Source organism: Oncorhynchus kisutch, linkage group LG11 (genome assembly GCF_002021735.2).
Source record: "Oncorhynchus kisutch isolate 150728-3 linkage group LG11, Okis_V2, whole genome shotgun sequence".
NCBI classification, from domain to species: Eukaryota; Metazoa; Chordata; class Actinopteri; order Salmoniformes; family Salmonidae; genus Oncorhynchus; species Oncorhynchus kisutch.
This window is the reverse complement of record NC_034184.2, coordinates 35684961-35712918: the sequence shown is the minus strand read 5'-3', so window position 1 is coordinate 35712918 and position 27958 is coordinate 35684961. Positions and strand designations below refer to the sequence as shown.

Here is a 27958-nt window from a genome sequence, read left to right as displayed (position 1 = left end):
TTGGTCATGTGACCTACTGGACTCAAACAGGGTTCCCGAATGCACAGTCAGTGGGCCTACACATTGCACACCCTTTAGTTTGTCCATTTTCATCTCACACGATTTTACATGAATCTTTCAAAATGTTACATTTCAATAGCTCCTTGGTCATGTGACCTGTTAGCTAGATGGCCACACAGAAATCCTATTAGCTAATATCTAATTATATGTCACTTGCTAACTAGGCTGAAGACCCGACGTTGAATTGCATAGTTAAAATTCTATGTCGGGCAGAAATGAGCGTTTCGATTAGGAACGTTTCCTCTCTCGACCTCCACAAGTCAGAATGCTGAAGTGGTACTTTACCGGTTGTCCGTGTGCTTGGTCCTTTTTGCAGGTAGGGATGTGAGACAAAATATCCACAGAGTAGTGTTATCAACCTGAACTTCAGTATGATGGTCTGTATAGTATATATTTTGTATCCGTTTTTTTTTTCCGATACTGATGCAATTTGCATGTGTCAAACACAATATTGCTGAGACTAACCGAAAGGCAAACACTAATAGCTGATTGCTATGAAACGTGCTGTTCAGTTGATTACATCTGGCTGTTGTTTACATTATTGTGCAGTGTGTCACCAGATTGAAAATAGAAGTGACAGAACCTAGTATCGGTGCCGCAAAAAGTCTGATAAACAACACTTTCCTGTGGATACCCTATCTCCACCTCCTACCGCCAAAAGTAGCCTGGACGCATAGAACGCCCCTCTGAATAACGGGCGTGGTTTTGGCTTACCTGAGTTGGGATCAAGAAAGACAGGCTGGACAATCAAGGTCTGAAAAACGGCTAAAGAAAGTTGGCTGAACTGGAACACGACTAGCATGAGGCCACAGCAAATTCATTGAAATGAACCGAGTCTTTTCTGACTAAAGTGATGCTAAGAATTCAATTTCCCCTAAATGGCACCAAAAAATGTCAAACTTTTATTTTACCACTACAATCAGTTCTTAGGACGAAACTGAAAAATAACAACTCATGAAGAAAGTAAACATCCGCACCTCTGGTGCCAAGTGTCCTTTACAGTGCATTCGGAAAGTATTCAGAACCCTTGACTTATTTCACATTTTGTTAAATTACAGCCTTATTCTAAAATGTATTTCAATGTAAACAGTTTTATTTATTTTAAATTTTTAGGAAAAGCACATTTAGTTACTCAAATGGCTACCTGGACTATTTGCATTGACCCCTTTTTTATGCTGCTGATACCCGCTGTTTATTATCTATGCATAGTCACTTTACCCCTACCTACACGTACACTAACGTTCAAAAGTTTGGGGTCACTTAGAAATGTCCTTGTTTTTGAAAGAAAAGCAAAACCAATTGTTCATTAAAATAACATCAAATTGATCAAAAACACGGTGTAGACATTGTTAATGTTGTAAATTACTATTGTAGCTGGAAACGGCTGATTTTTATAATGGAATATCTACATAGGCGTACAGAGGCCCATTATCGGCAACCATCACTCCTGTGTTACAATGGCACATTGTGTTAGCTAGAATAGAAAGAGAAGTGGGAAGCCCCGGTGCACAACTGAGCAAGAGGACAAGTACATTAGAGTGTCTAGTTTGAGAAACAGATGACTCACAAGTCCTCAACTGACAGCTTCATTAAATTAAATAGTACCGCAAAACACCAGTCGCAACGTCAACAGTGAAGAGACAACTCCGGGATGCTGGCCTTCTAGGCAGAATTCCTCTGTCCAGTGTCTGTCAACCATCTTAATCATTTATTTTTATTGGCCAGTCTGAGATATTACTTTTTCTTTGCAACTCTGCCTAGAAGGCCAGCATCCCAGAGTCGCTTCTTCACTGTTGGCATTGAGACTGGTGTTTTGCGGGTATTATTTAATGAAACTGCCAGTTGAGGACTTGTGAAGCATCTGTTTCTCAAACTAGACACTCTAATATACTTGTCCTCTTGCTCAGTTGTGCACTGGGGCCTCCCACTCCTCTTTCTATTCTGGTTATAGCCAGTTTGCGCTGTTCTGTGAAGGGAGTAGTACACAGCGCTGTACGAGATCTTCAGTTTCTTGGCAATTTCGCGCATGGAATAGCCTTAATTTCTCAGAACAAGAAATAGACTGACGAGTTTCAGAAGCAAGTTCTTTGTTTCTAGCCATTTTGAGCCTGTAATCAAACCCACAAATGCTCTAGATTGTTTTATTTTTTATTCACCTTTATTTAACCAGGTAGGCTAGTTGAGAACAAGTTTTCATTTGCAACTGTGACCTGGCCAAGATAAAGCATAGCAATTCAACACAATACAACAACACAGAGTTACACATGGAATTAACAAAACATACAGTCAATAATACAGTCGAAGAAATACTCAACGAGTCTAAAGATGGCCAGTTATAGTGGGGAGAACAATTATTTGATACACTGCCGATTTTGCAGGTTTTCCTACTTACAAAGCATGTAGAGGATGGTAAATTTGTATCATAGGTACACTTCAACTGTGAGAGACGGAATCTAAAACAAAAATCCAGAAATTCACATTGTATGATTTTTAAGTAATTAATTTGCATTTTATTGCATGACATAAGTATTTGATACATCAGAAAAGCAGAACTTAATATTTGGTACAGAAACCTTTGTTTGCAATTACAGAGATCATACGTTTCCTGTAGTTCTTGACCAGGTTTGCACACACTGCAGCAGGGATTTTGGCCCACTCCTCCATACAGACCTTCTCCAGATCCTTCAGCTTTCGGGGCTGTCACTGGGCAGTACGTACTTTCAGCCCCCTTCAAAGATTTTCTATTGGGTTCAGGTCTGGAGACTGACTAGGCCACTCCAGGACCTTGAGATGCTTCCTACGGAGCCACTCCTTAGTTGCCCTGGCTGTGTGTTTCGGGTCGTTGTCATGCTGGAAGACCCAGCCACGATCCATCTTCAATGCTCTTACTGAGGGAAGGAGGTTGTTGGCCAAGATCTCGCGATACATGGCCCCATCCATCCTCCCCTCAATACGGTGCAGGCTTCCTGTCCCTTTTGCAGAAAAGCATCCCTAAAGAATGATGTTTCCTCCTCCATGCTTCACGGTTGGGATGCTGTTCTTGGGGTTGTACTCATCCTTCTTCTTCCTCCAAACACGGCGAGTAGTGTTTAGACCAAAAAGCTCTATTTTTGTCTCATCAGACCACATGACCTTCTCCCATTCCTCCTCTGGATAATCCAGATGGTCATTGGCAAACTTCAGACGGGCCTGGACATGCGCTGGCTTGAGCAGGGGGACCTTGCGTGCGCTGCCGGATTTTAATCCATGACGTCGTAGTGTGTTACTAATGGTTTTCTTTGAGACTGTGGTCCCAGCTCTCTTCAGGTCATTGACCAGGTCCTGCCATTTAGTTCTGGGCTGATCCCTCACCTTCCTCATGATCATTGATGCCCCACGAGATGGGATCTTGCATGGAGTCCCAGACCGAGGGTGATTGACCGTCATCTTGAACTTCTTCCATTTTCGAATAATTGCGCCAACAGTTGTTGCCTTCTCACCAAGCTGCTTGCCTATTGTCCTGTAGCCCATCCCAGCCTTGTGCAGGTCTACAATATTACCCCTGATGTCCTTACACAGCTCTCAGGTCTTGGCCATTGTGGAGAGGTTGGAGTCTGTTTGATTGAGTATGTGTACAGGTGTCTTTTATACAGGTAACGAGTTCAAACAGGTGCAGTTAATACAGGTAATGAGTGGAGAACAGGAGGGCTTCTTAACGTAAAACTAACAGGTCTGTGAGAGCCGGAATTCTTACTGGTTGGTAGGTGATTAAATACTTATGTCATGCAATACAATGCAAATGAATTACTTAAAAATCATACAATGTGAATTTCTGGATTTTTGTTTTAGATTCCAACTTTCACAGTTGAAGTGTACCTATGATACAAATTACAGACCTCTACATGCTTTGTAAGTAGGAAAACCTGCAAAATCGGCAGTGTATCAAATACTTGTTCTCCCCACTGCATATTGCTTCTTTAATCAGAACACAGTTTTCAGCTGTGCTAACATAATTGCAAAATGGTTTTATAATTATCAGTTAGCCTTTTAATATTAGAAACTTGGATTAGCTAACACAACGTGCCATTGAAACACAGAAGTGATGGTTGCTGATAATGGGCCTCTGTACGCCTAGATATTCCATAAAAATCTGCCATTTCCAGCTACAATAGTGATTTACAACAATAACAATGTCTACACTGTATCTCTGATCAATTTGATGTTATTTTAATGGCAAAAAACGTGCTTTTCTTTCAAAAACAAGGACATTTCTAAATAACCCCAAACTTTTGAGTGTGTGTGTGTGTGTGTGTGTGTGTGTGTGTGTGTGTGTGTGTGTGTGTGTGTGTGTGTGTGTGTGTGTGTGTGTGTGTGTGTGTGTGTGTGTGTGTGTGTGTGTGTGTGTGTGACTGTAAAGTAATGAATTACCATTTTTTTTAAATCATGGGACAAAAAGTCTTTGGTTGCATGCTATTGCTGCTTGTTGGCTATAACTTGCTGATCATGGTCTTATGCTGCCATCTATTGGAAATATTTAGCAATTAAAGGTTATTGTTTCACAGCAGACCATGAAGTCATTGGAGATGCAGTTGAGAGATAATGTATTTTGCCTTATTAATTGCAGAGATCCGTCTAAAACCAGTCCCAACTATCCCACGACAATTGCTCGACTTTCACATAGAGATTACTAGGTCACGAACAGTTCAAACCGCATTTGAAATATAAAATACAATCACGTGGGTTGTTATCAAGTGTTCTTCCTTGCAATAATACATACCACAAAATAACTAATTGATAAAACAGCAAATGCTTACGTAGGTTTTGATACAAAAATAACAAATGTTATTTAATACTATAATGGTATTTACTAACATACTATTACTAAAATAGTACTAATACTCTCTGTTCAGGGTTAGGGTTAAGGCTAAAATAAGTTTTACCTAGGGCTAGGGTTAAAGCTAAATTAGGTTCTACCTAGGGCTAGTGTTTTTAAGGCAAAAAACTGTATTTATTCATTATTTTACCAGGTAAGTTGACTGAGAACATGTTCTCATATGCAGCAACAACCTGGGGAATAGTTACAGGGTGGAGGAGAGCGATAAATGAGCCAATTGTAAACTGGGGATTATTAGGTGACCGTGATGGTTTGAGGGCCAGATTGGGAATTTAGCCAGGACACCAGGGTTAACACCCCTACGATAAGTGCCATAGGATCTTTAATGACCTCAGAGAGTCAGGACACCCGTTTAACATCCCATCCGAAAGACGACACCCTACACAGGGCATTGTGCCCAATCACTGCCCTAGGATATTTTTTTAGACCAGAGGAAAGAGTGCCTCCTACTGGCCCTCCAACACCACTTCCAGCAGCATCTGGTCTCCCATCCAGGAACTGACCAGTACCAACCCTTTGAGACAGCAACTGTGTCTGATCTACAAATCGATTCGCTAGACCAGCTATTCCCAAACTGGGATACAGGGGGTACGCGCAATGTCGTCAGGGGGATACCCCAAATAAAAATGTGATTCACATTTAAAAAAAAAAAATAACAGTACAAAACAGTACATTTATATTTTCCAACGGGGCTATACATTTGGGTGAAGTTTTTTCTAAAAATAATACAGGTAGCCTAGTCAAATAATGAACATCCAATCACATGAACTGTTACTCTCTCATGGGAAACCTTCACTCTTGAGCAGACATTTAGAAACTAAACAAAACCATTTGAAAAATAAGCCATGGGAGTTTTTTGAGCGAGAATAAAAATGACTATCGAGTAGTAAGACATGTATAAAAGCAACAGATACCATTAATAAGAAGGGGCTAGAAGAATCTTAGCTACCGAGTGGCCATGACAGGCAAGCCCCATACTATTGTGGAGGACTTAATTCTTCCTGCTGCCGTGGATATGGCTGGGACAATGCTGGGGGAAAAGGCCCAAAAAACTATACAGACATTGTCTTCATCAAACAACACTGTTTCCTGGCGCATCAGTGACATGGCAGGAGAAGTTTTGAAACAATTACTGCTCCACATACAAGCCAGTGAATTCTATGTGTTACAGCTGGATGAGTCAACAGACGTGGCGGGCCTGGCACAGCTCCTGGTATATGACCGTTACCTTTATGGGGGGGTCAATTAAGGAAGACATCCAGGACATCATGAGAGGATATTTTTAAAGTACTGGACGGCTTTGTGACATCAAATGGACTTCGGTGGTCAAGATGTGTTGGTATCTGTACTGATGGCGCAAAAACCATGAAAGGGAGACACAGTGGAATGGTAAGGCACGTGCAAGCAGTTACTCCCGATGCCACTTGTGTGCATTGCAGCATCCATCGAGAGGCTCTTGCTGCCAAGGGAATGCCTGACGGCTTGAAAGACGTTTTGGATACTACAGTCGTGGCTAAAAGTTTTGGGAATGACACAAATATTAATTTCTACAAAGTTTGCTGCTTCAGTGTCTTTAGATATTTTTGTTAGATGTTACTATGGAATACTGAAGTATAATAACAAGCATTTCGTAAGTGTCAAAGGCTTTTATTGACAAATACATGAAGTTGATGCAAAGAGTCAACATTTGCAGTGTTGACCCATCTTTTTCAAGACCTCTGCAATCCGCCCTGGCATGCTGTCAATTAACTTCGGGCCACATCCTGACTGATGGCAGCCCATTCTTGCATGATCAATGCTTGGAGTTTGTCAGAATTTGTTGGTTTTTGTTTGACCACCCGCCTCTTGAGGATTGACCACAAGTTCTCAATGGGATTAAGGTCTGGGGAGTTTCCTGGCCATGGACCCAAAATATCAATGTTTTGTTCCCCGAGCCACTTAGTTATCACTTTTGCCTTATGGCAAGGTGCTCCATCATGCTGGAAAAGGCATTGTTCATCACCAAACTGTTCCTGGATGGTAGAGAGAAGTTGCTCTCGGAGGATGTGTTGGGTTCCATTCTTTATTCATGGCTGTGTTCTTCGGCAAAATTGTGAGTGAGCCCACTCCCTTGACTAAGAAGCAACCCCACACATGAATGGTCTCAGGATGCTTTACTGTTGGCATGACACAGGACTGATGGTAGCGCTCACCTTGTCTTCTCCGGAAAAGCTTTTTTCCAGATGCCCCAAACAATCGGAAAGGGGATTCATCAGAGAAAATGACTTTACCCCAGTCCTCATCAGTCCAATCCCTGTACATTTTGCAGAATATCAGTCTGTCCCTGATGTTTTTCCTGGAGAGAAGTGGCTTCTTTGCTGCCCTTCTTGACAGCAGGCCATCCTCCAAAAGTCTTCGCCTCACTGTGCATGCAGATGCACTCACACCTGCCTGCTGCCATTCCTGAGCTAGCTCTGTACTGGTGGTGCCCCGATCCCGCAGCTGAATCAACTTTAGGAGACGGTCCTGGCGCTTGCTGGACTTTCTTGGGCGCCCTGAAGCCTTCTTCACAACAATTGAACCGCTCTCCTTGAAGTTCTTGATGATCCGATAAATGGTTGATTTAGGTGCAATCTTTTTGCCTGTAAAGCCCTTTTTGTGCAAAGCAATGATGACGGCACGTGTTTCCTTGCAGGTAACCATGGTTGACAGAGGAAGAACAATGATTCCAAGCACCACCCTCCTTTTGAAGCTTCTAATCTGTTATTCGAACTAAATCAGCATGACAGAGCGATCTCCAGCCTTGTCCTCGTCAACACTCACACCTCACACCTGTGTTAACGAGAGAATCACTGACATGATGTCAGCTGGTCCTTTTGTGGCAGGGCTGAAATGCAGTGGACATTTTTAGGGGGAATTCAGTTCATTTGCATGGCAAAGAGGGACTTTGCAATTAATTGCAATTCATCTGATCACTTTTCAGAACATTCTGGAGTGTATGCAAATTGCCATCATACAAACTGAGTCAGCAGACTTTGTGAAACTTGATATTTGTGTCATTCTCAAAACTTTTGGCCACGACTGTACAGTGAAAATGGTTAACTTTGTTTAAGCAAGGCCCCTGAACTCTCGTGTATTTTCTGCATTACGCAATGATATGGGCAGCAATCATGTAACGCTTTTACAACATACAGAAGTGTGCCGGTTATCAAGGGGGAAAGTATTGACACGTAAAAAAAAAAAAATAGAGACGAGCTTAAAGTTTTCTTTACTGACCATAATTTTCACTTGTCTGACCGCTTGCATGATGACGTGTTTCTCACACGATTGGCCCATCTGGGCGAAGTTTTTCCTTGCCTGAATGATCTGAATCTAGGATTACAGGGACTCTCCGCAACTATATTCAATATCCCCTTCATACCCTGCCTCCAGTCCATTTACCGATATCTGATATCTGAACAAGAGAGCCTTATCGAAATTGCAACAAGCGGTTATGTGAAAATTTTATCTAATCAGAAGCCATTGCCAGATTTCTGGATAGGGCTGCGCTCAGAGTAACCTGCCTTGGAAAATCGCAGTGTTAAGACACTGATGTCTTTTGCAACCACATACTTATTTGAGAGTGGATTCTAGGCCCTCACTAGCATGAAAACGAAATACAGGCACAGACTGTGTGTGGAAAATGATTTAAGACTGAGACTCTCTCCAATACAACCCAACATTGCAGAGTTATGTGCATCCTTTCAAGCACACCCTTCTCATTAACCTGTAGTGAGTTATTCACCATTTTTGATGAACGAATAAGGTTTTATATGTAAGAGGGCTAAATAAAGAGCAAAATTATATATCATTATTATTTGTGCCCTGGTCCTAAAAGAGCTCTTTGTCACTTCTCACACGCTGGGTTAAAACATCATTCCTATATGTAATGAATGTATTGTATAATGTGTGTGTGGCAGGCTTACAATGATGGCAAAAAACAACATTTTAGAGAGCGCTGACCCTGGTGCAAGAGGGTACACAGCTGGAGGTTGAATGTTTGAAGGGGTACAGGACTATAAAAAGTTTGGGAACCACTGCGCTAGGCCATCCATTTGGTTTGCAAATCAGTGTACCTGCGCAGCATCCGCTCAATTGTATGCCTACGAACACATATGAAATTATCCAGCAGCCATTAAAAATAACAATAAATAAAAAAGTATTCTGGTGGTTTAAATTTGCAGCCATGATGAATTTTTACTTCAATCAAATGAACCTTTTTAAATGATCTTTCTATTCTGTCTTCTCAGGATATACATTGGGAGACGTCTCAGCACCTACTGATGCTGATGCTGCGTTCTGACACCAGTCACCCCTGTTGTGACTCATACAGCTGGCATGCCTTCAAATGGGACAACTTCGGAATCATACAGCTGACATGCCTTCAAATGAGACAACTTCAGAATCATACAGCTGGCATGCCTTAAAATGGGACAACTTCAGAATCAAGGGAGAAGGGGTTGATATAGCATTCTCCATTTTAGCTGATTGCCTCAAATCTTATCTTCTTCACCCTGGTGAATGCTTTGTACTGCTTCTTTCTCCCAGAAATGCCTTGAATCAGGAACTGCTTTGTGCTACCTTGTTCCTCGCAGTATTTAGAATGTTGTTTTATATTGATGGCTGCCAATCAGCATTCATGTTTATCTCATTTTCTTTTGCATGTCGAGTTTGTGGTGTGCCTGATTGTTATGTTCAAGGGAATGATTCATGTGAATGAATATTAATTGTGAAATATTTCCTTCACTAATGTTCTTTGAGAAATTACTTAAATGAGTACTGAAAAAGTACAATGTATGTTTGAGTTATTTAGCAGACACTCTTAGCCAGAGTGACTTACAGGAGCAATTCTGGTTAAGTGCATTGCTCAAGGGCACATTGACAGATTTTTCACCTAGTCTCAGGATTTGAACCAGCAAAGTTCTTAACCACTAGGCTACCTGCTGCATTTGAAATCATTCCATAATTTTCTCTGAACACCTCAACTTACTGAATAGACATCTACAGTATGCCATCAGACTCATTTCACCTGTTTAAATTAATGGAGGCATAATGCAAATGAACATTATTTGATTTTATTTAACTTTGGTCAACATAAACATATGAATACATTGCCACCATGTTAATTATTAAACAGAGAAATGCTTTTTTACCAGTGTTCCTGTTTTAAATGTTATAATCAGTACATATGTCAATTCAACCTTCATTTTTGCATTGGTAACTTGGAAAACAAATATGCACTTTTGATCCCAATAAATGATTTAAGGGCACATGTAAGAGGCTTGTCGTAATGTCCTCTTACGACACGAAGAACCATCAACTTTCCATGTTTTGGAGGTAATCTGTATATCAATAGAGCTGGATGGTGTGCAGTACTCTTTCTCTGACTAATTATATACCTAGTGTTTTCACAGACAGCCACAAATAGCAGCAGTAATGAGAAATCTATAAAATAGAATTTAAAAATAATGCACATAAGGTTCGTAAAACATTTGGGGACATAACCAGTAGCTGTCATTGATAGACGTAGGTATTAAGGCTGCAGATTCCCTTTGTCTTGCATCTCCTCCCATGAAGTTTCCAGCCTGGATCTTAAATGAGAGAAACACAAATAAATATCTCGACACTTGCACATGATCGGTCTCAAACGGTGGTTCTGAAACGTCGGAGTAGTTCCTTTGAAGATGGCTGGAGAGAACTACTCAAAAGACCGCAGTGTGACAGAATGTTTTTCCACCTCCACAACATAAAAACATGCAAAGCAGTTCAAGAACATGAATTAATACAGTTCTAAATATTAAAACACATAGCTGTAGTTTTAGTTACTTTTATTAAGTGGATGACACCATAAAGGTGTACTTGAATAGATACAGTCATTGAGATTACCATGTCTGGGGGATAAATTGGGGATAGGAGGGAGTGGGTAGAGAAAAGAAAAAGGTCCACTTTCCAAATTCATGACCTGTTGCAAGTGCTTTGGCCTGAATGCATGGTCAATGGGGGAATGTTAACAGGTAGGCCTAAAACCCAGGAAATATCATGTTTTAGAAAGGCCCAAAAGAGGGTGTTATAACAATAACAAGAGGTCATTTTCAGGGCTTTCCATAGTTTGGTTGTTAGATTATGAAATAAAGGCTGAAAATGTCAACACAAACACCAATGTTCAAGAGTTTGACCTCTTGGGAGTGCCCGTTCCATTGATTCAAAGTAAGGTGGGCTCTCCGGGTCCGATCTCTGCCCTGGCACCGATTCACCCAAGGCAAAATCAACCTCTGACTCAAAATAAAAAACAGGCAGACCAATCAACCTCCTGCAGCAACAAAAGGAGAAAAGTGCCACCAGGAGGACGATAGGGCTGTTAGTTTCTGATACGGATAAACCACTAGGCTTAACTACGCAGGAACAGTAAAGCCTTGTCCTCAGGATGGAGCCCAATTATTTTTTTAGTTGATCTTATCCTGGAAAATGTACAGGTTGTTGGTGGCTGCCACAGCGATGACATTTTCTTTGGGGTGCCAGGCAGTGTGCAGGATCTTCTTGTTGAAATCCAGGCTGTCCACGCTAATTTCGTCTTTCTTCCTCTTGCCTCCAGTGGAGACTTTGCGGGGTTTGAGTGTGCCACGCGGTTTGCTGCTCTCCCTGGAGGCCTCCAGTGTAATGTCCTTCCTGGTGTTGCGGTCAAACATCCGGAAGAAGTTGTTGTAGGAGCCAGTCATGATTGCACTGAAAAATGAAGGAAACATTAATCATTAAAACTTACATATTGGCAGAAAAGTTGTCCAAAGAACAACGTAGTAGTTGCAGATTGCCTGAAACAGAGAAAGTGCTAGGTTTTCTCACCTGTCGCTACCGTTCCAGCAGCACTCAAACTTGTCAAAGATGCAGTCATTTTCATACAATGAACAGAGCTTGCTGCGAAGGTATTCGTGAACCTGGACGGGAGAACGTTGATTAGTGTATTTGGAAAAGAATTGCGTCTTTCTAACTATTTTTCTTATACCCAACTCGATAATTGTGCGTAAGCAAACTACACTGAAAATGATGTTAGTTGTAGTGTTATCACTAGGAAGAGCAAGCTAGGTACCTTACAGTGATTGGGGGGAAAAAATGGATAGTTACATATCGTGATATAATTATTATTTTATTTTTTTACAATATCGCAATTTTATTTTTGCACTAGTTGGCTGTACCTGCACCAAAACTTCAGTATTTGTCCTTCATAGCTTGTTCTTCATCTTATTTTTAAATAGGGAATTTATTTTTTCTCTCTCATCTCCATGCAGCAGACGTATGGTGAGCAATATGTTTGGAACATCGAATCGCAATACATATAGAATTGTGAGAATTGCGATACATATTGTATTGGCACCTAAGTATAGCAATATTGTATTGTGAGGTCCCTGATAATTCCCAGCCCTAGTACCTGATATGTCTCGACTGGCCTGTTCTCCATGTTGAGGTCCCACACCTTGACGGAGAGGTAGTCCCGTGTCATCATGTAGCGCCCACTGTGACTGAACTTCACGTCAGAAATGGACGAGATGATCTCAGAGAAGAACGACCTGCTGCTTGGATCCTCAGGCTCCTCAAAGACTACAATCAAACATGGAGAGATACTCAAAATGACAGACAATCAAAGCTCATTTATCTCTCAATGAACATCATTTAGAATGCAGAGAACAAGGCTCTACGGATACTCACACTTAGTGTGCCTATCGCAGAGTGCTGCTGCTCGCATGTCACAGAGGCGTATGGTGCCTTTGCTACTGCTGTACACAAATACATTGCATTGGTTTGGTTGGCACTCAGCAGCTGTGATCACCTCTGTCAGTTCCTCCATGTTGGCAGGCTTGATGTCTACAATGTCTGAGAACACACTGTTAAGGAAATTAACTGAAATGAGTCTAAAAGGCTCATATAGGCTAATACAGCGCAGTTCGGACAAAGCAAACATTTGCATCTAAAAGTCATGATGCTGAAGACTTCAGGACAGATAACTTTTCAGACAAAAGATACTAAAGCTTCTGTCAGTGATTTCCAAGTGCCATAGGTTAATTCTTAGGTCATCAGCGGAGAGGTACGTTTGATGATCGCTATTTACAGAAATGGAATTAATATGATATGTATGAGCGTTGGCAAACACCCTCCGAGGACTTGCTTCTACCATGAGATCCATGGGCATCAGCACTGGTACCTATAAACACAGGACAGATTTATTCAGAGGTGGAAGCGATAAGCATGCTGCGTGTATTTGTTCTTGTACAGTGTTTGCCGAAATCTTAAAGGTTAAGCAACACTAAACCAACCCGCAGGGAGGTAATTCTAAAGGGATCCCTGAGACGTCCATCTTCGTCTTTCAAGTTGTAACCCTCAGCCCGCTTGTCTCGTTCACTGATCTTCCACAATTTGATAGTTTTATCTGTATGAAACAAAAACGTGTATGTTGAGGCTGAAGACAACCTAACCAAAAGCTTAGTAGGTTCAAGCAAAATGTTCTTACCATTTGTTGAGAGCAGAAAGTGAGCAGAGTTTTGTTGGGGTAACCATCTTATTTTGTTAATTTTTTCCTCAATTTCTAAACTTTTCAAGTAGTCAAATTCAGGTTCGTGACTCTGAAATGTGCTATAGACGTTGTATTCCCCTCGCAGGTGTGGTCTATTTTTACACTGAAAGAGAAAAGTAGATGTGCACTGCATGTCAAACTTAGATATTAAACATATATGATAATTAGAATTTTCATAATTTCTTTCCATAACAACCTATCATAGCTGACTCCAACATGTATGTCAGTAACCAGATTTCCATCCAACCTTTTTAAGCGAGTAAAGAACGACGGATAAAAAAATGTAAATGTCATTACAGGTCTGACGAAACCAGCAAATCCGGCGGTCAATTTTCCAAACGTCAAACAAAAATACGCTAGACAAGGTGGGATCTTTGTGTCGGTAAAATGCAAGAACTGGAGGTGGAATCTTGCTCTTTTGTCAATAATAATCTCATGTAGCCTAGGCTATACCTGCACGGTATCTGCGAGCTGTAGAGTGCACATGCCAATACCAGAGTGGGCGCATTCGCTATAAAACGCAACTTTTTTTTGTGACAAAACCATCAGTAGAGTTGAAAATGGGATGCAAACCTGTACATGGGAATTTAACCGCAAAAGTCATTTTTATGTGCACTACGTCATCACGCACAGCCTTTTAGCCGCAACAAGTCAATTTGATGGAATCATCTCTGTTGGGAAAATGCAGATTTAGAATATTTGCATGAAAATCTGTCGCCAATTGGATGGAAACTTAGCTAGTGTTTATGAAAATAAATGTAGTTGGTAATTACAAAATGCACCTCCTGTTCATGTTGAAATATGACAACTCTGCCTCCCTTGTCTCCAGTTGCTAGAAACTCTCCAGAATGGTTGAATTCAACCGTTGAGATGATATCCGCTGAAAGGAGGACATGTACCATTAAATCTGGATTCTGGAGCATGATTAAGTGTATAAGGGTTATCCTTATACATTTAAGGGTTATCCTTATACAATGGACACACATCAGCAAAATGACACCTGGTACAAAAAACAGTCATGGTGAAACTTTCATGGGTGCACACTATGCAATGTAGTTGACAGAGCAGTTTGTGCATTTCTACCTCTACATTGAAAGAATGAAACACACAAATGTGACTATCTCCCTATCAGAATGTATGCCGTGTTCAAAACAACTGGGAACTTGGGATAAAAAGTAGCTCCGACTGGGGAAATCATTTTGAAATAATTCGGTCATCCAACTCAGAATTCCAAGTCAGAAACTTTTTTAGAGCCCCGACTTAAGGACCTGCAGATCACAGACGTAATGATTTGACCTTTTTCCCCTTCTAGTTCACAGTTGTCATAAAAGCACCAGTACTTTATCATACAAATATGTGCTCACAAACAAAGTGAGGGAAACACTCTTTAAAGCAACTCATAGTATCAGTACATATATTAGAAATGTTTATGAGAAATGTACATTTTGTCCATCTGGGCCAGAATCACTTGGGGCATTTGTATTTCCAATGTGTGTATGTGACTACGTTCTGGGTGGATCTTCAGCTGGACTTGGGTAAAAGATTTGGTAGGGACATCCATCTGCAAGCTTGTGAGGTTCTTTTAGTTTTTTGATAATAACAAAAAGTTAGAGATTCATTTGAATATAATTATTGCGAAATATTACATCATAACATGTATTTAAAAATATATATTTTTTTTTTTATTCACTATTTTTCAAAGTAGATTTAAATAATTACTTTACAACATTGAATACTATTCTCTGTAACAATATGAAGGCAATGAAATCAATTGATACACTAAGCTATTCAAATTTATTTGAATGTAAAAACCCTGTAAGTGTTTCTGTTCTTATGTTTATCTGTTTGTGATGTTTTGTGTTAGAATTTTTAAGAAGGACGCATAGATTTTTGTAACACATTTGTATTCTTCAAAATGTATAGAAATTCATTTTTTTTTTTAACGGTATACTTGCCATGTTCGACGCAGACCTTTGACGTCATTGACAAATCGCACCCACACTAGCTAACTTAATAACTACGCTAGCAAGATGACTCGTTAGTTTACGACAGTATATTTCTTACTAGCCTACAAAAAACGCAATATCTAATACGTACTCTTGACTGCCTAAATCGTATTATATAATACATAAATGTGCGGGACATAAGTTACTGGGGACAGTTGTTTGGGTAGTTATACCGTTAGCTTGCTAATGCTAGCTGAACGTAAGCAAGAGAAGCCAGCTAAGATAACGTTAGTAGTTAGAAAAACAAACTCCGCGTTGCCCAGCAGTGCTCCTTAAATACATGCAGTGTCATGACATCTTTGTTCTTGAAAAGACAGTCAGTCAAAGGCGTAGTTGGCGGAAGTTAGCTAACAGTATCACATTTGAGCTCAAACGCTAACGTTTAGCTAGCTACCATTAGCTACTCACCTTCCGCAACATCTTCATCTATTGCCCCCTTCACTTGTGAGAAACACCACTGAAAGTCATTTCCACCGGCAACTCCTGCATAACAACAATATTGGAATAATTAGCGCCAGTTCACCAACCCATTTTGTCAAATGATGTGTTGTCAGTTAACGCTAGCTAGCCAAGTTAAAACTTGCAATTCAGGCCACACAGCAACGAGTGAGTGGTATGGGGACGCTTTCCTAGCTACAAAAGTAGCTTACCTGCCATTGTTTCATTTAGCAGAGTTGGCTATTACTGAACACTGCTTATTCAACCAATGTAACTTGCATGGGGTAAAAATAGTCAACATCCACAGGCAAGGTGAAGAGTCGGGATCAGATCACGGAAATCGTCTGTGATTTTTTTCCCCATCCAAAATGGCGCACATTGCGTGACACAATGACGTTATTTCGACATGCCTCCAAGCATCTTTCAGGTATCTATCCAGACCCCCACCATCCATCAATCCATCCATCTTCTTTGATGAGTTTTAACGGCGGTTGGCATCCAATAAATGTTGCATTACCGCCACCAAATAGACTGGAGTATATCTCCCGTTTACTTTGCTTATAAACCAACAAATGCCCTACACGCATTAAAACCCACCATCCTACTCCACAAAATCTATTGAGTCATACCTCAGGCCAACAGCCTGAAAGGATGGGAAACCACCACTCAACATACCCTGTAACTCTTCATACTTCAAATCTCTTACACCCAAATACTTCAAATCAAATGTATTTATATAGCCCTTCGTACATCAGCTGATATCTCAAAGTGCTGTACAGAAACCCAGCCTAAAACCCCAAACAGCAAGCAATGCCGGTGTAAAAGCACGGTGGCTAGGAAAAACTCCCTAGAAAGGCCAAAACCTAGAGAGGAACCAGGCTATGTGGGGTGGCCAGTCCTCTTCTGGCTGTGCCGGGTGGAGATTATAACAGAACATGGCCAAGATGTTCAAATGTTCATAAATGACCAGCATGGTCCAATAATAATGAGACAGAACAGTTGAAACTGGAGCAGCAGCACGGCCAGGTGGACTGGGGACAGCAAGGAGTCATCATGTCAGGTAGTCCTGAGGCATGGTCCTAGGGCTCAGGTCCTCCGAGAGAGAGGACATCCGAGGACACCCCCGGACAGGGCCAAACAGGAAGGATATAACCCCACCCACTTTGCCAAAGCACAGCCCCCACACCACTAGAGGGATATCTTCAACCACCAACTTACCATCCTGAGACAAGGCTGAGTATAGCCCACAAAGATCTCCGCCACGGTACAACCCAAGGGGGGGTTGTGACCAAAAGCACTCACAAACTTCTACAGATGCAGAATCGAGAGCATCCTGTCAGGCTGTATAACCGCCTGGTACGGCAACTGCTCCACCCACAAACGTAAGGCTCTCCAGAGTGTTGTGAGGTCTGCACAACGCATCAGTCTGCAGCTGCCACCACAACCTCAATTTTCTGCGATTTACTGTATGTTCCATCCCTGCAGTACAGTTGATAATCATTGCTATAAAACACAAGAAAAACCCAATCTTACTGAACCATATATCACTTGTTGGCCTATCCCTTTGCACTGGTACAGATCTACTACTCACACCATTCCTCTTAGGATCCCTCCCTCTTGACCCATCTTCCTCAACTTTATTCACTGCCTCAGCATGCCGTAACTTCTGCACTACTCTAACCCTGGTAACCTCAACCTGCCTCTCTGTCACCGGACATTTTTGATTCCCAGGCCCATGGGCATCCCTACAATTAAAACATACTGCTTCTTACCCTAATGTTACACATACCTTTGTCTCATACCCTTCTGCATACTTCTCACACCTAGGAACCTCCCTCCTAAACACTGTTGCCACATGCCCATAAGCTTGACTTCTTATAACAACGTAATGTATTCTGTACAAAAGCTTGTACGGGATAACTGATATATCCTAACATCACTTTGTCAAGCAACGACTCAACATCAAAAAAAACTAACAGACAACGACTCTTCTGTTTCTCCATTCAGGACACCCTGTCTGCATCGCACCAAACAACGAGCAGCACAAACACAGAGAATCTTCCCCTCCAGTCCACTTTCACATTTACCACTACCACCATTATTCTAACAAACCATCTCCATTTTCTCCTAATTTTTTAACCAATTCAAGCTCACCCTCTTCCTCCCTCTATCTCTTCGACCTCCTCTGCCTCTCTTTTTCCCTCCATTCCTCCTCAGTAATCCAAATATGCGTCTTCTTATGATAATACTGCACTTCTCCTGATATACATCTCGTTCTTGCTGTCTCAAGGGACTCCATTTCCCACTCACTGAGTTCCATCCATCCATCCCTAACTGTAGACAGTTTTGTCTATGTTTGAGTCATTTAGGCTCGGCCCTACTCCTTGCAACTTCATTGAGACAACAGATAAACTGGATTGATCCTCACCCTTAATAATGTTGATGACTGAATTGAAGTGCAATGTATGGTTGTACATTGAAATGTAACATAGGCCTACCTTTAAAAGTGTTTGTAATGCAATTCAATTAAAAAGTGTCGGTAAAGGACATCACTGACAACCTGAAACCAAACCATGTCCATCCGCACAGACAGTATGAAGAAGGCGCCCAGTACCCTGCACTGAACTTTAGTGTCACTGTTACTAGCCGGCTACCACCCTGTACTTAACCCTGCTTCTTAGAGAATGCTGCCCTACAGTATGTACATATTCATTGAACATTGGTCACAAGTCGGAAGTTTACATACACTTAGGTTGGAGTCATTAAAACTCGTTTTTCAACCACTCCAAAGAATTATTGGAGAATTTTCTGACCTCGCCTTCTGGATGATAGCGGGGAGAACAGGCAGTGGCTCGGGTGGTTGTGGTCCTTGATGATCTTTATGGCCTTCCTGTGACATCGGGTGGTGTAGGTGTCCTGGAGGGCAGGTAGTTTGCCCCCGGTGATGCGTTGTGCAGACCTCACAACCCTCTGGAGAGCCTTACGGTTGTGGGCGGAGCAGTTGCCGTACCAGGCGGTGATACAGCCCGACAGGATGCTCTCGATTGTGCATCTGTAGAAGTTTGTGAGTGCTTTTGGTGACAAGCCAAATTTCTTCAGCCTCCTGAGGTTGAAGAGGCGCTGCTGCGCCTTCTTCACGACGCTGTCTGTGTGGGTGGACCAATTCAGTTTGTCCATGATGTGTACCCCGAGGAACTTAAAACTTACTACCCTCTCCACTACTGTCCCGTCGATGTGGATAGGGGGGTGCTCCCTCTGCTGTTTCCTGAAGTCCACAATCATCTCCTTTGTTTTGTTGATGTTGAGTGTGAGGTTATTTTCCTGACACCACACTCCGAGGGCCTTCACCTCCTCCCTGTAGGCTGTCTCGTAGTTGTTGGTAATCAAGCCTACCACTGTAGTGTCGTCCGCAAACTTGATGATTGAGTTGGAGGCGTGCATGGCCACGCAGTCATGGGTGAACAGGGAGTACAGGAGAGGGCTCAGAACGCACCCTTGTGGGGACCCAGTGTTGAGGATCAGCGGGGTGGAGATGTTGTTACCTACCCTCACCACCTGGGGGTGGCCCGTCAGGAAGTCCAGTACCCAGTTGCACAGGGCGGGGTCGAGACCCAGGGTACTATGGTGTTAAATGCTGAGCTGTAGTTGATGAACAGCATTCTCACATAGGTATTCCTCTTGTCCATATGGGTTAGGGCAGTGTGCAGTGTGGTTGAGATTGCGTTGTCTGTGGACCTATTTGGACTGTAAACAAATTGGAGTGGGTCTAGGGTGTCAGGTATGGTGGAGGTGATATGGTCCTTGACTAGTCTCTCAAAGCACTTCATGATGACGGAAGTGAGTGCTACGGGGCGGTAGTCGTTTAGCTCAGTTACCTTAGCTTTCTTGGGAACAGGGACAATGGTGGCCGTCTTGAAGCATGTGGGAACAGCAGACTGGGATTGATTGAATATGTCCGAAAACACACCAGCCAAATGGTCTGCGCATGCTCTGAGGACGCGGCTGGGGATGCCGTCTGGGCCTGCAGCCTTGCAATGGTTTACACGTTTAAATGTTTTACTCATGTCGGCTGCAGTGAAGGAGAGTCCGCAGGTTTTGGTTGCGGGCCGTGTCAGTGGCACTGTCTTGTCCTCAAAGCAGGCAAAAAAGTTATTTAGTCTGCCTGGGAGAAAGACATCCTGGTCTGTGATGGGGCTGGTTTTCTTTTTGTAATCTGTGATTGACTGTAGACCCTGCCACATACCTCTTGTGTCTGAGCCGTTGAATTGTGACTCTAGTTTGTCTCTATACTGATGGTTAGCTTGTTTGATTGCCTTGCTGAGGGAATAGCTACACTGTTTGTATTCGGTCATGTTTCCGGTCACCTTACCCTGGTTAAAAGCAGTGGTTAGCGCTTTCAGTTTCACCCGAATGCTGCCATCAATCCACGGTTTCTGGTTTGGGAATGTTTTAATCGTTGCTATGGGAACGACATCATCAATGCACTTTCTAATGAACTCGCTCACCGAATCAGCGTATTTGTCAATGTTGTTGTTGGAAGCAATGCGGAACATATCCCAATCCACGTGATCGAAGCAGTCTTGAAGCGTGGAATCAGATTGGTCGGACCAGCGTTGAACAGACCCGAGCGCGGGAGCTTCTTGTTTTAGTTTCTGTCTGTAGGCAGGGAGCAACAAAATGGAGTCGTGATCAGCTTTTCCGAAAGGAGGGTGGGGGAGGGCCTTATATGTATCGCGGAAGTTAGAATAGCAATGATCCAAGGTTTTACCAGCCCTGGTTGCGCAATCGATATGCTGATACAATTTAGGGAGTTTTGTTTTCAGATTAGCCTTGTTAAAATTGCCAGCTACAATGAATGCAGCCTCAGGATATGTGGTTTCCAGTTTGCAAAGAGTCAAATAATGTTCGTTCAGGGCCATCGATGTGTCTGATTGGGGGAGAATATATACGGCTGTGATTATAATCAAAGAGAATTCTCTTGGTAGATAATGCGGTCGACATTTGATTGTGAGGAAGTCAGGTGAAGAGAAGGACTTGAGTTCCTGTATGTTGTTGTGATCACACCACGTCTTGTTAATCATAAGGCTTACGCCCCCGCCCCTCTTCTTACCAGAAGGATGTTTGTTTCTGTTGGCGCGATGCGTGAAGAAACCAGCTGGCTGCACCGATTCCGTTAGCGTCTCTCAAGTGAGCCATGTTTCCGTGAAGCAAGTCTCTGATGTCTCTCTTGAATGCTACCCTTGCTCGGATTTCATCAACCTTGTTGTCAAGAGACTGGACATTGGCGAGTAGTATGCTAGGGAGTGGTGCGCGATGTGCCCGTCTCCGGAGCCTGACCAGAATACCGCTTTGTTTGCCTCTTTTACGACGTCGTTGTTTTGGGTCGCAGGCTGGGATCCATTCCGTTGTCCTGGGTGGAAGGCAGAACACAGGATCCGCTTCGCGAAAGTCATATACCTGGTCGTACTGAAGGTGAGTTGAAGCTGCTCTAATATTCAGTAGTTCTTCCCTACTGTATGTAATGAAGCCTAAGATTACCTGGGGTACCAATGTAAGAAATAACACGTAAAAAAAAACACTGCATAGTTTCCTACGAACGCGAAGCGAGGCGGCCATCTCTGTCGGCGCCGGAAGCAATCCCCATATGCAGTTACAAACCATAGTCTGGCTTTTTTATGGCGGTCTGGTTCATCCGTGGGAGCAATTTCCTAACACCTGAAGGTACCATGTTCATCTGTACAAACAATAGTACACAAGTATAAACACCATGGGACCACGCAGCCGTCATACCGCTCAGGAAGGAGAAGCGTTCTGTCTCCTAGAGATTAACGTACTTTGGTGCGAAAAGTGCAAATCAATCCCAGAACAACAGCAAAGGACCATGTGCAGATGCTGGAGGAAACAGATGCAAAAGTATCTATAGCCACAGTAAAACAACTTCTCCTGAAAAGCTGCTCAGCAAGGATGAAACCACTGCTCCAAAACCGCCAAAGAAAAAGCCAGACTATGGTTTGCAACTGCACATGGGGACAAAGATCGCACTTTTTGGCGAAATGTCCTCTGGTCTGATGAAACAAAAATAGAACTGTTTGTCCATAATGACCATCATTATATTTGGAGGAAAAAGGGGGAGGCTTGCAAGCCGAAGAACACCATCCCAACCGTGAAGCACGGGAGAGGCAGCATGATGTTGTGGGGGTGCTTTGCTGCAGGAGGGACTGGTGCAGTTTATAAAATATATGGCATCATGAGGAAGGAAATTATGTGGATATATTGAAGCAACATATCAAGACATCAGTCAGGAAGTTAAAGCTTGGTCGCAAATGTGTCTTCCAAATGTACAATGACCCCAAGCATACTTCCAAAGTTGTGGCAAAATTGCTTAAGGACAACAAAGTCAAGGTATTGGAGTGGCTATCACAAATCCCTGACCTCAATCCTAGAGAAAATTTGACGGCAGAACTGAAAAAGCGTGTGCGTGCGAGCAAGGAGGCCTACAAACCTGACTCAGTTACAACAGCTCTGTCAGGAGGAATGGGCCAAAATTCACCCAACTCATTGTGGGAAGCTTGTGGAAGGCTACTCGAAACGTTTGACCCAAGTTAAACCTTATTTGCCTAATTTGGCTAAGGTCTATGTAAATTTCCGACTTCAACTGTATGCCGAGCACTTGTTGGCTGCTTATCCTTCACTCTACGGTCCAACTCATCCCAAACCATCTCAATTGGGTTGAGGTCGGTGATTGTGGAGGCCAGGTCATCTGAATCAGCACTCCATCACTCTCCTTCTTGGTCAAATAGCCCTTACACTGGCTTTAGGTGTGTTGGGTTATTGTCCTGTTGAAAAACGAATGATAGTCCCAGTAATCGCAGACCAGAGGGGATAGCGTATCGCTGCAGAATTCTGTGGTAGCCATGCTGGTTAAATGTGCCTTGAATTCTAAATAAATCACTGACAGTGTCACCAGCAAAGCACCCGCACACCATTACACCTCCTTCTCCATGCTTCACGGTGGGAATCACATATGCGGAGATGATAAAAATGCACAAATAAAATGGTAAAATGTCTTTGTAAATAAAATTATACCAGTGACTGAGCCTATGATTGACTGGAGAAGGCCAGCCAACCCTGGTATATAAAGTGCAGTGGTTCATAAGGGTTTTGTCGTTTAAAATAAATCTCAATGCTCCATGGTAAAGGATGTCAATTGATCTCAAATGCTGAGCGGAAGCATTCATATTCAAAATACCCCATAGTCTAGTATAGGCATAAATGTCGCCGATACTAGCCTTCTTCTGGCTTCAAAAGAAAAACAGGCCTTATTTCTAAAGTAAAATCCCAACTTCAGCTTAATTTTTTTGTAAGTGTCACTCCTGCTCCCGCTCTCCCTCCCTGGCGCTGGAGGGTGCCAGGCTACCCGTCATCATACACACCTGTTACCATCATTACGTGCAGCTGCGCTCATTGGACTCACCTGGACTCTCTCACTTTGTTTATTGCCCCTGCATATATGTCTGCTCCTCTGTGTTGTTCCCTGTAGTAGCATTGTTTGTCGTGTCGTGTTTATGTCCAGATGCTGTCCCTGTTCCTTTGCATGTCCGTCTGTATTAAATGGTTCACTCCCTGTACCTGCTTCTCATCTGCTGCGTTGGGCCTTACAGAAAGCTACTACCATTACAAGAAGCATCAGGGAGTTTTTTAGGGTTTTGTTTTGTTGATGGTGACATCAGACTTGGGGGCCGCCACCGATGGAACGAGGGGTGCCTAAGCTGGCTCGTCGGGCTGTCATGCGCTAGCTGGCTCGAGAGGTTTCCTTGCCCCGATTGGCTCGGCAGTTTCAGACTTTTCAGACTCTTAGTCTTTACATATATAGCCACACCCCCACCTTAACTCTTAACTTTATCAGTGCGATACACATTGTAACCATTTATACAAATATCCTTATCAAGAACAGGCTTGCTGAGCCAGGTTTCAGAAAACACAATTACATCAGCATCAGTTGATTTAGCCCAAATCCTAACCCCATCAATTTTGGACAACAGGCTGCGTACATTTAAAATACCAAAACCAGAGTTAGATTTAAATTCAGAGTCGGTTTGGAGACATTGCATATCAGGGCCAGGGTTAGGTTGCATGTTACCTGATATCAACAAAAGAAGAATAACTAGGCACCTCGGTTTAATAACCTTGCACGGCCTTTCTTTTTTAGGAGACCTACTGCAAGCAAATTCTACAAGTGAGTTTCCAGACAATACAAAACAGTCATTTAAAACCATTCGACTTTGGTAGTGACACAGGTTTGTACTGTTCACAAGCTGCAACTGAGGACAGAGGATTTTTACACGCTACGCGCTTCAGCACCTGACGGTCCCATTCTGTGAGCTTGTGTGGCCTACCACTCTGTGGCTGAGCCGTTGTTGCTCCTTGACTTATCCACTGCACAATAACAACAGTTGATCGTGGCAGCTCTAGCAGGGCAGAAATTTGATGAATTGATTTGTTGGAAAGGTGGCATCCTATGACCAACACAACTCAGGATAAGACCCAGATTTTATTTTTATTTTTATTTTACCTTTATTTAACCAGGTAGGCAAGTTGAGAACAAGTTCTCATTTACAATTGCGACCTGGCCAAGATAAAGCAAAGCAGTTCGACAGATAAAACGACACAGAGTTACACATGGAGTAAAAACAAACATACAGTCAATAATGCAGTATAAACAAGTCTATATACAATGTGAGGTGAGAAGGGAGGTAAAGGCAAAAAAGGCCATGATGGCAAAGTAAATACAATATAGCAAGTAAAGATGCAGACACAGGAGGCAGACAGTTCGATTCTCAGATGTTTATTACAAAACAGGAGGCAGGCAAATGGCAGGTCCAGGGCAGGCAGGAGTCAGTAATCCAAGACAGAGTCAATATGGGACAGAACGGCAGGCAGGCTCAGAGCAGGTAGAATGGTCAGAACCGGGAGGACTAGAAAATAGAACCTAGATATACTGGAAAACACGCTGTAAGACTTGACAAGACAAACTGGGAACAGATCAACAGAAAACACAGGTATAATTACACAAGGGAAAATGGGAGACACCTGGTGGGGTGTGGAGAGAAGCACAAGACAGGTGAAACATCAAGGTGTGACATGCCGGTGCCATGCTGAATGTCACAGGTCTTCAATAAGGCCATTCTACTGCCAATGTTTATCAATGGAGATTGCATGGCTGTTTGCTCGATTTTATACACCTGTCAGCAGCGGGTGTGGCTGAAATGGCCAAATCCACTAATTTGAAGGTGTGTCCACATACATTTGTATGTATAGTATATACATTTGTATATACTATACACCATACTAGTGTATTCTACAGGAACCAATATCCCTCCCTAAAACAACCCTATGGAATAATCCTTGGAAAACTAAAGGCATGGAAATCATAAATGACTTAGTAACAGGAAATACTTTTATTTCCATGACAGAATTCAAAAGCAATTTTGGACTGACCAATGTAGATATTTTCAAATACATGCAACTTAAAAGTTAATTATCATAACATTTCAATTTGAAATCTTATGGACATCAGAGCAAACTTCAGGGAATCTTATTTGAGTCACAGAAGGATGTTCATATGATAGGTAAGATATACAAAACCTTGCAGAGGTCATATCCAACTGACAATCTGTTAGAATATAAACTATTTGAACCAAGTCTTAAAGATAACTGATGTTGGTACAAGATGGAGAAAATGTTGGAGCATAACTAACGAAAGTACAGTTAACGAAAATGTACGCTAAATCCAGTGTAAACTAATGTACAAAATGTATTACAGAATAGACAAAATTCACAAATTCTACAGCAGTGTTAACTAACAATGACTCAATAATGTCCGATAGTTATGGGTGGAGCTAGAAAGTTGGCTGCCAGAAGTATTACAATGCAAACTTGTAATCTGTATGTCTGCATATTTCAAGACATGGCATATGGGGATGTAGTGAGATACCCAATGGGCTGGACGAATCTCTTCTCACCACTCACCTTGAAAAAAAACATGTATAGTACCAGTCAAAGGTTTGGACACACCTACTCATTCAATGTTTTTTCTTTATTTTTACTATTTTCTACATTGTATAATAATAGTGAAGACATCAAAACTATTAAATAACACATATGGAATAATGTAGTAACCAAAAAAAGTGTTAAACAAATCAAAATATATTTTATATTTGAGATTCTTCAATGTAGCCAATCTTTACCTTGATGACAACTTTGCAAACTCTTGGCATTCTCTCAACCAGCTTCATGAGGTCGTCACCTAGAATGCATTTCAATTAACAGGTGTGCCTTGTTAAAAGTTCATTTGTAGAATTGATTTCCTTCTCAATGAGTTTGAGCCAATCAGTTGTGTTGTGACAAGGTAGGGTTGCTATACAGAAGATAGCCCTATTTGGTAAAAGACCAAGTCCATATTATGGCAAGAACAGCTCAAATAAGCAAAGAGAGGACTCCTGTGGCGGGCCGGGTGCAGTGCACGCTAACCAGGTCGCCAGGTGCATGGTGTTGCCTCCGACTGGCTTCCGGTTTGGATGTGCGCTGTGTTAAAGAAGTAGTGTGGCTTGGTTGGGTTGTGTTTCGGAGGACACATGGCTTTCGACCTTCGTCTCTCCCGAGCCCGTACGGGAGTTGTAGCGATGAGACAAGATAGTAACTACTAACAATTGGATACCACGAAATTGGGGAGAAAAGAGGGTAAAATTCAAACAAAAATAATAATAAATTAAAAAAAATAAGCAAAGAGAAATGACAGTCCATCATGACTTTAAGAAATGAAGGTCAATCCAGAAAATGTCAAGGACTTTGAACGTTTGTTCAAGTGCAGATGCAAAAACCATCAAGCGCTATGATGAAACTCATTCTCATGAGGAGCGCCACAGGAAAGGATGACCCAGAGTTACCGCTGTTGCAGAGGATAAGTTCATTAGCGTTAACTGCTCCTCAGATTACAGCCCAAATAAATGCTTCACAGAGTTCAAGTAACAGACACATCTCAAAATCAACTGTTCAGAGGAGACTGCGTAAATCAGGCCTCCATTGTCGAATTTCTGCAAAGAAACCACTACTAAAGGACACCAATAAGAAGAAGAGTATTGCTTGGGCCAAGAAACACAAGCAATGGACATTAGACTGGTGGAAACCTGTCCTTTGGTCTTATGAGTCCATATTTTAAATGTTTGGTTCCCAACCGCCGTGTCTTTGTGAGATGCAGAGTAGGTGAACGGATGATCTCCACACGTGTGGTTCCCACCGTGAACCTTGGAGGAGGAGGTGTGGTTTTGTCGAGGTTGTTTGCTGGTGACACTGTTGCGGATTTATTTAGATTTCAAGGCACACTTAACCATCATGGCTACCACAGCATTCTGCAGCGATACGACATCCCATCTTGTTTGCGCTTAGTAGGACTATCATTTCATTTCCAACAGGACAATGACCCAAAACACCTCCAGGGTGTGTAAGTGCTATTTGACCAAGAAGGAGAGTGATGGAGTGCTGCATTAGATGACCTGGCCTCCACAATCACCCCACCTCAACCCAATTGAGATGGTTTGGGATGAGTCAGACTGCAGAGTGAAGGGTAAGCAGCCAAGTGCACAGCATATGTGGGAACTCCTTCAAAACTGTTGGAAAAACATTCCTCATGAAGCTGGTTGAGAGAATGCCAAGATTGTGTATAGCTTATAGCAAGGCAAAGGGTGGCTACTTTGAAGAATCTAAAATCTGAAATATATTTTGAATTGTTTAACACCTTTTTGATTACTACATGATTCCATATGTGTTATTTCATAGTTTTGATGTCTTCACTATTATTCTACAATGTAGAAAATAGTAAAAATAAAGAAAACACATTGAATGAGTAGGTTTGTCCAAACCTTTGACTGCTACTGTACATGCTTAGTTGAGGTCAAAAAAATGAATACAAGTCTGTCAGTGGTATAAATAATATTTGGTAGA

General features: G+C 42.2%; 1 protein-coding gene and 1 long non-coding RNA gene across 3 annotated transcripts; one reads left to right on the top strand and one right to left on the bottom strand.

Moving 5' to 3' along the window:
• The first annotated feature begins 230 nt into the window (after positions 1-230).
• LOC116376217 (uncharacterized) lies at positions 231-10285 on the top strand. Its single transcript, XR_004211620.1, has 2 exons — positions 231-376; positions 9202-10285. It is a non-coding gene; the product is annotated as an uncharacterized LOC116376217 (long non-coding RNA).
• On the bottom strand, positions 10011-16450 carry LOC109899731 (serine/threonine-protein phosphatase 2A 55 kDa regulatory subunit B delta isoform-like). Of its 2 annotated transcripts, none has more exons than XM_020495203.2 (10): positions 16171-16450; positions 15929-16003; positions 14288-14394; positions 13452-13617; positions 13258-13370; positions 12968-13145; positions 12653-12817; positions 12375-12544; positions 11792-11883; positions 10011-11674 (listed from the first exon to the last, which is right to left on the bottom strand). In XM_020495203.2, the coding sequence occupies exons 1-10, from the start codon at positions 16175-16177 to the stop codon at positions 11395-11397; spliced, it is 1353 nt and encodes a 450-aa protein (XP_020350792.1). In that variant the 5' UTR covers positions 16178-16450; the 3' UTR covers positions 10011-11394. The 2 variants fall into 2 exon arrangements, with proteins under 2 accessions (XP_020350792.1, XP_020350793.1); XM_020495204.2 differs by having other exon boundaries at positions 10763-11674; positions 14297-14394; positions 16171-16369.
• Positions 16451-27958: the final 11508 nt, after the last annotated feature.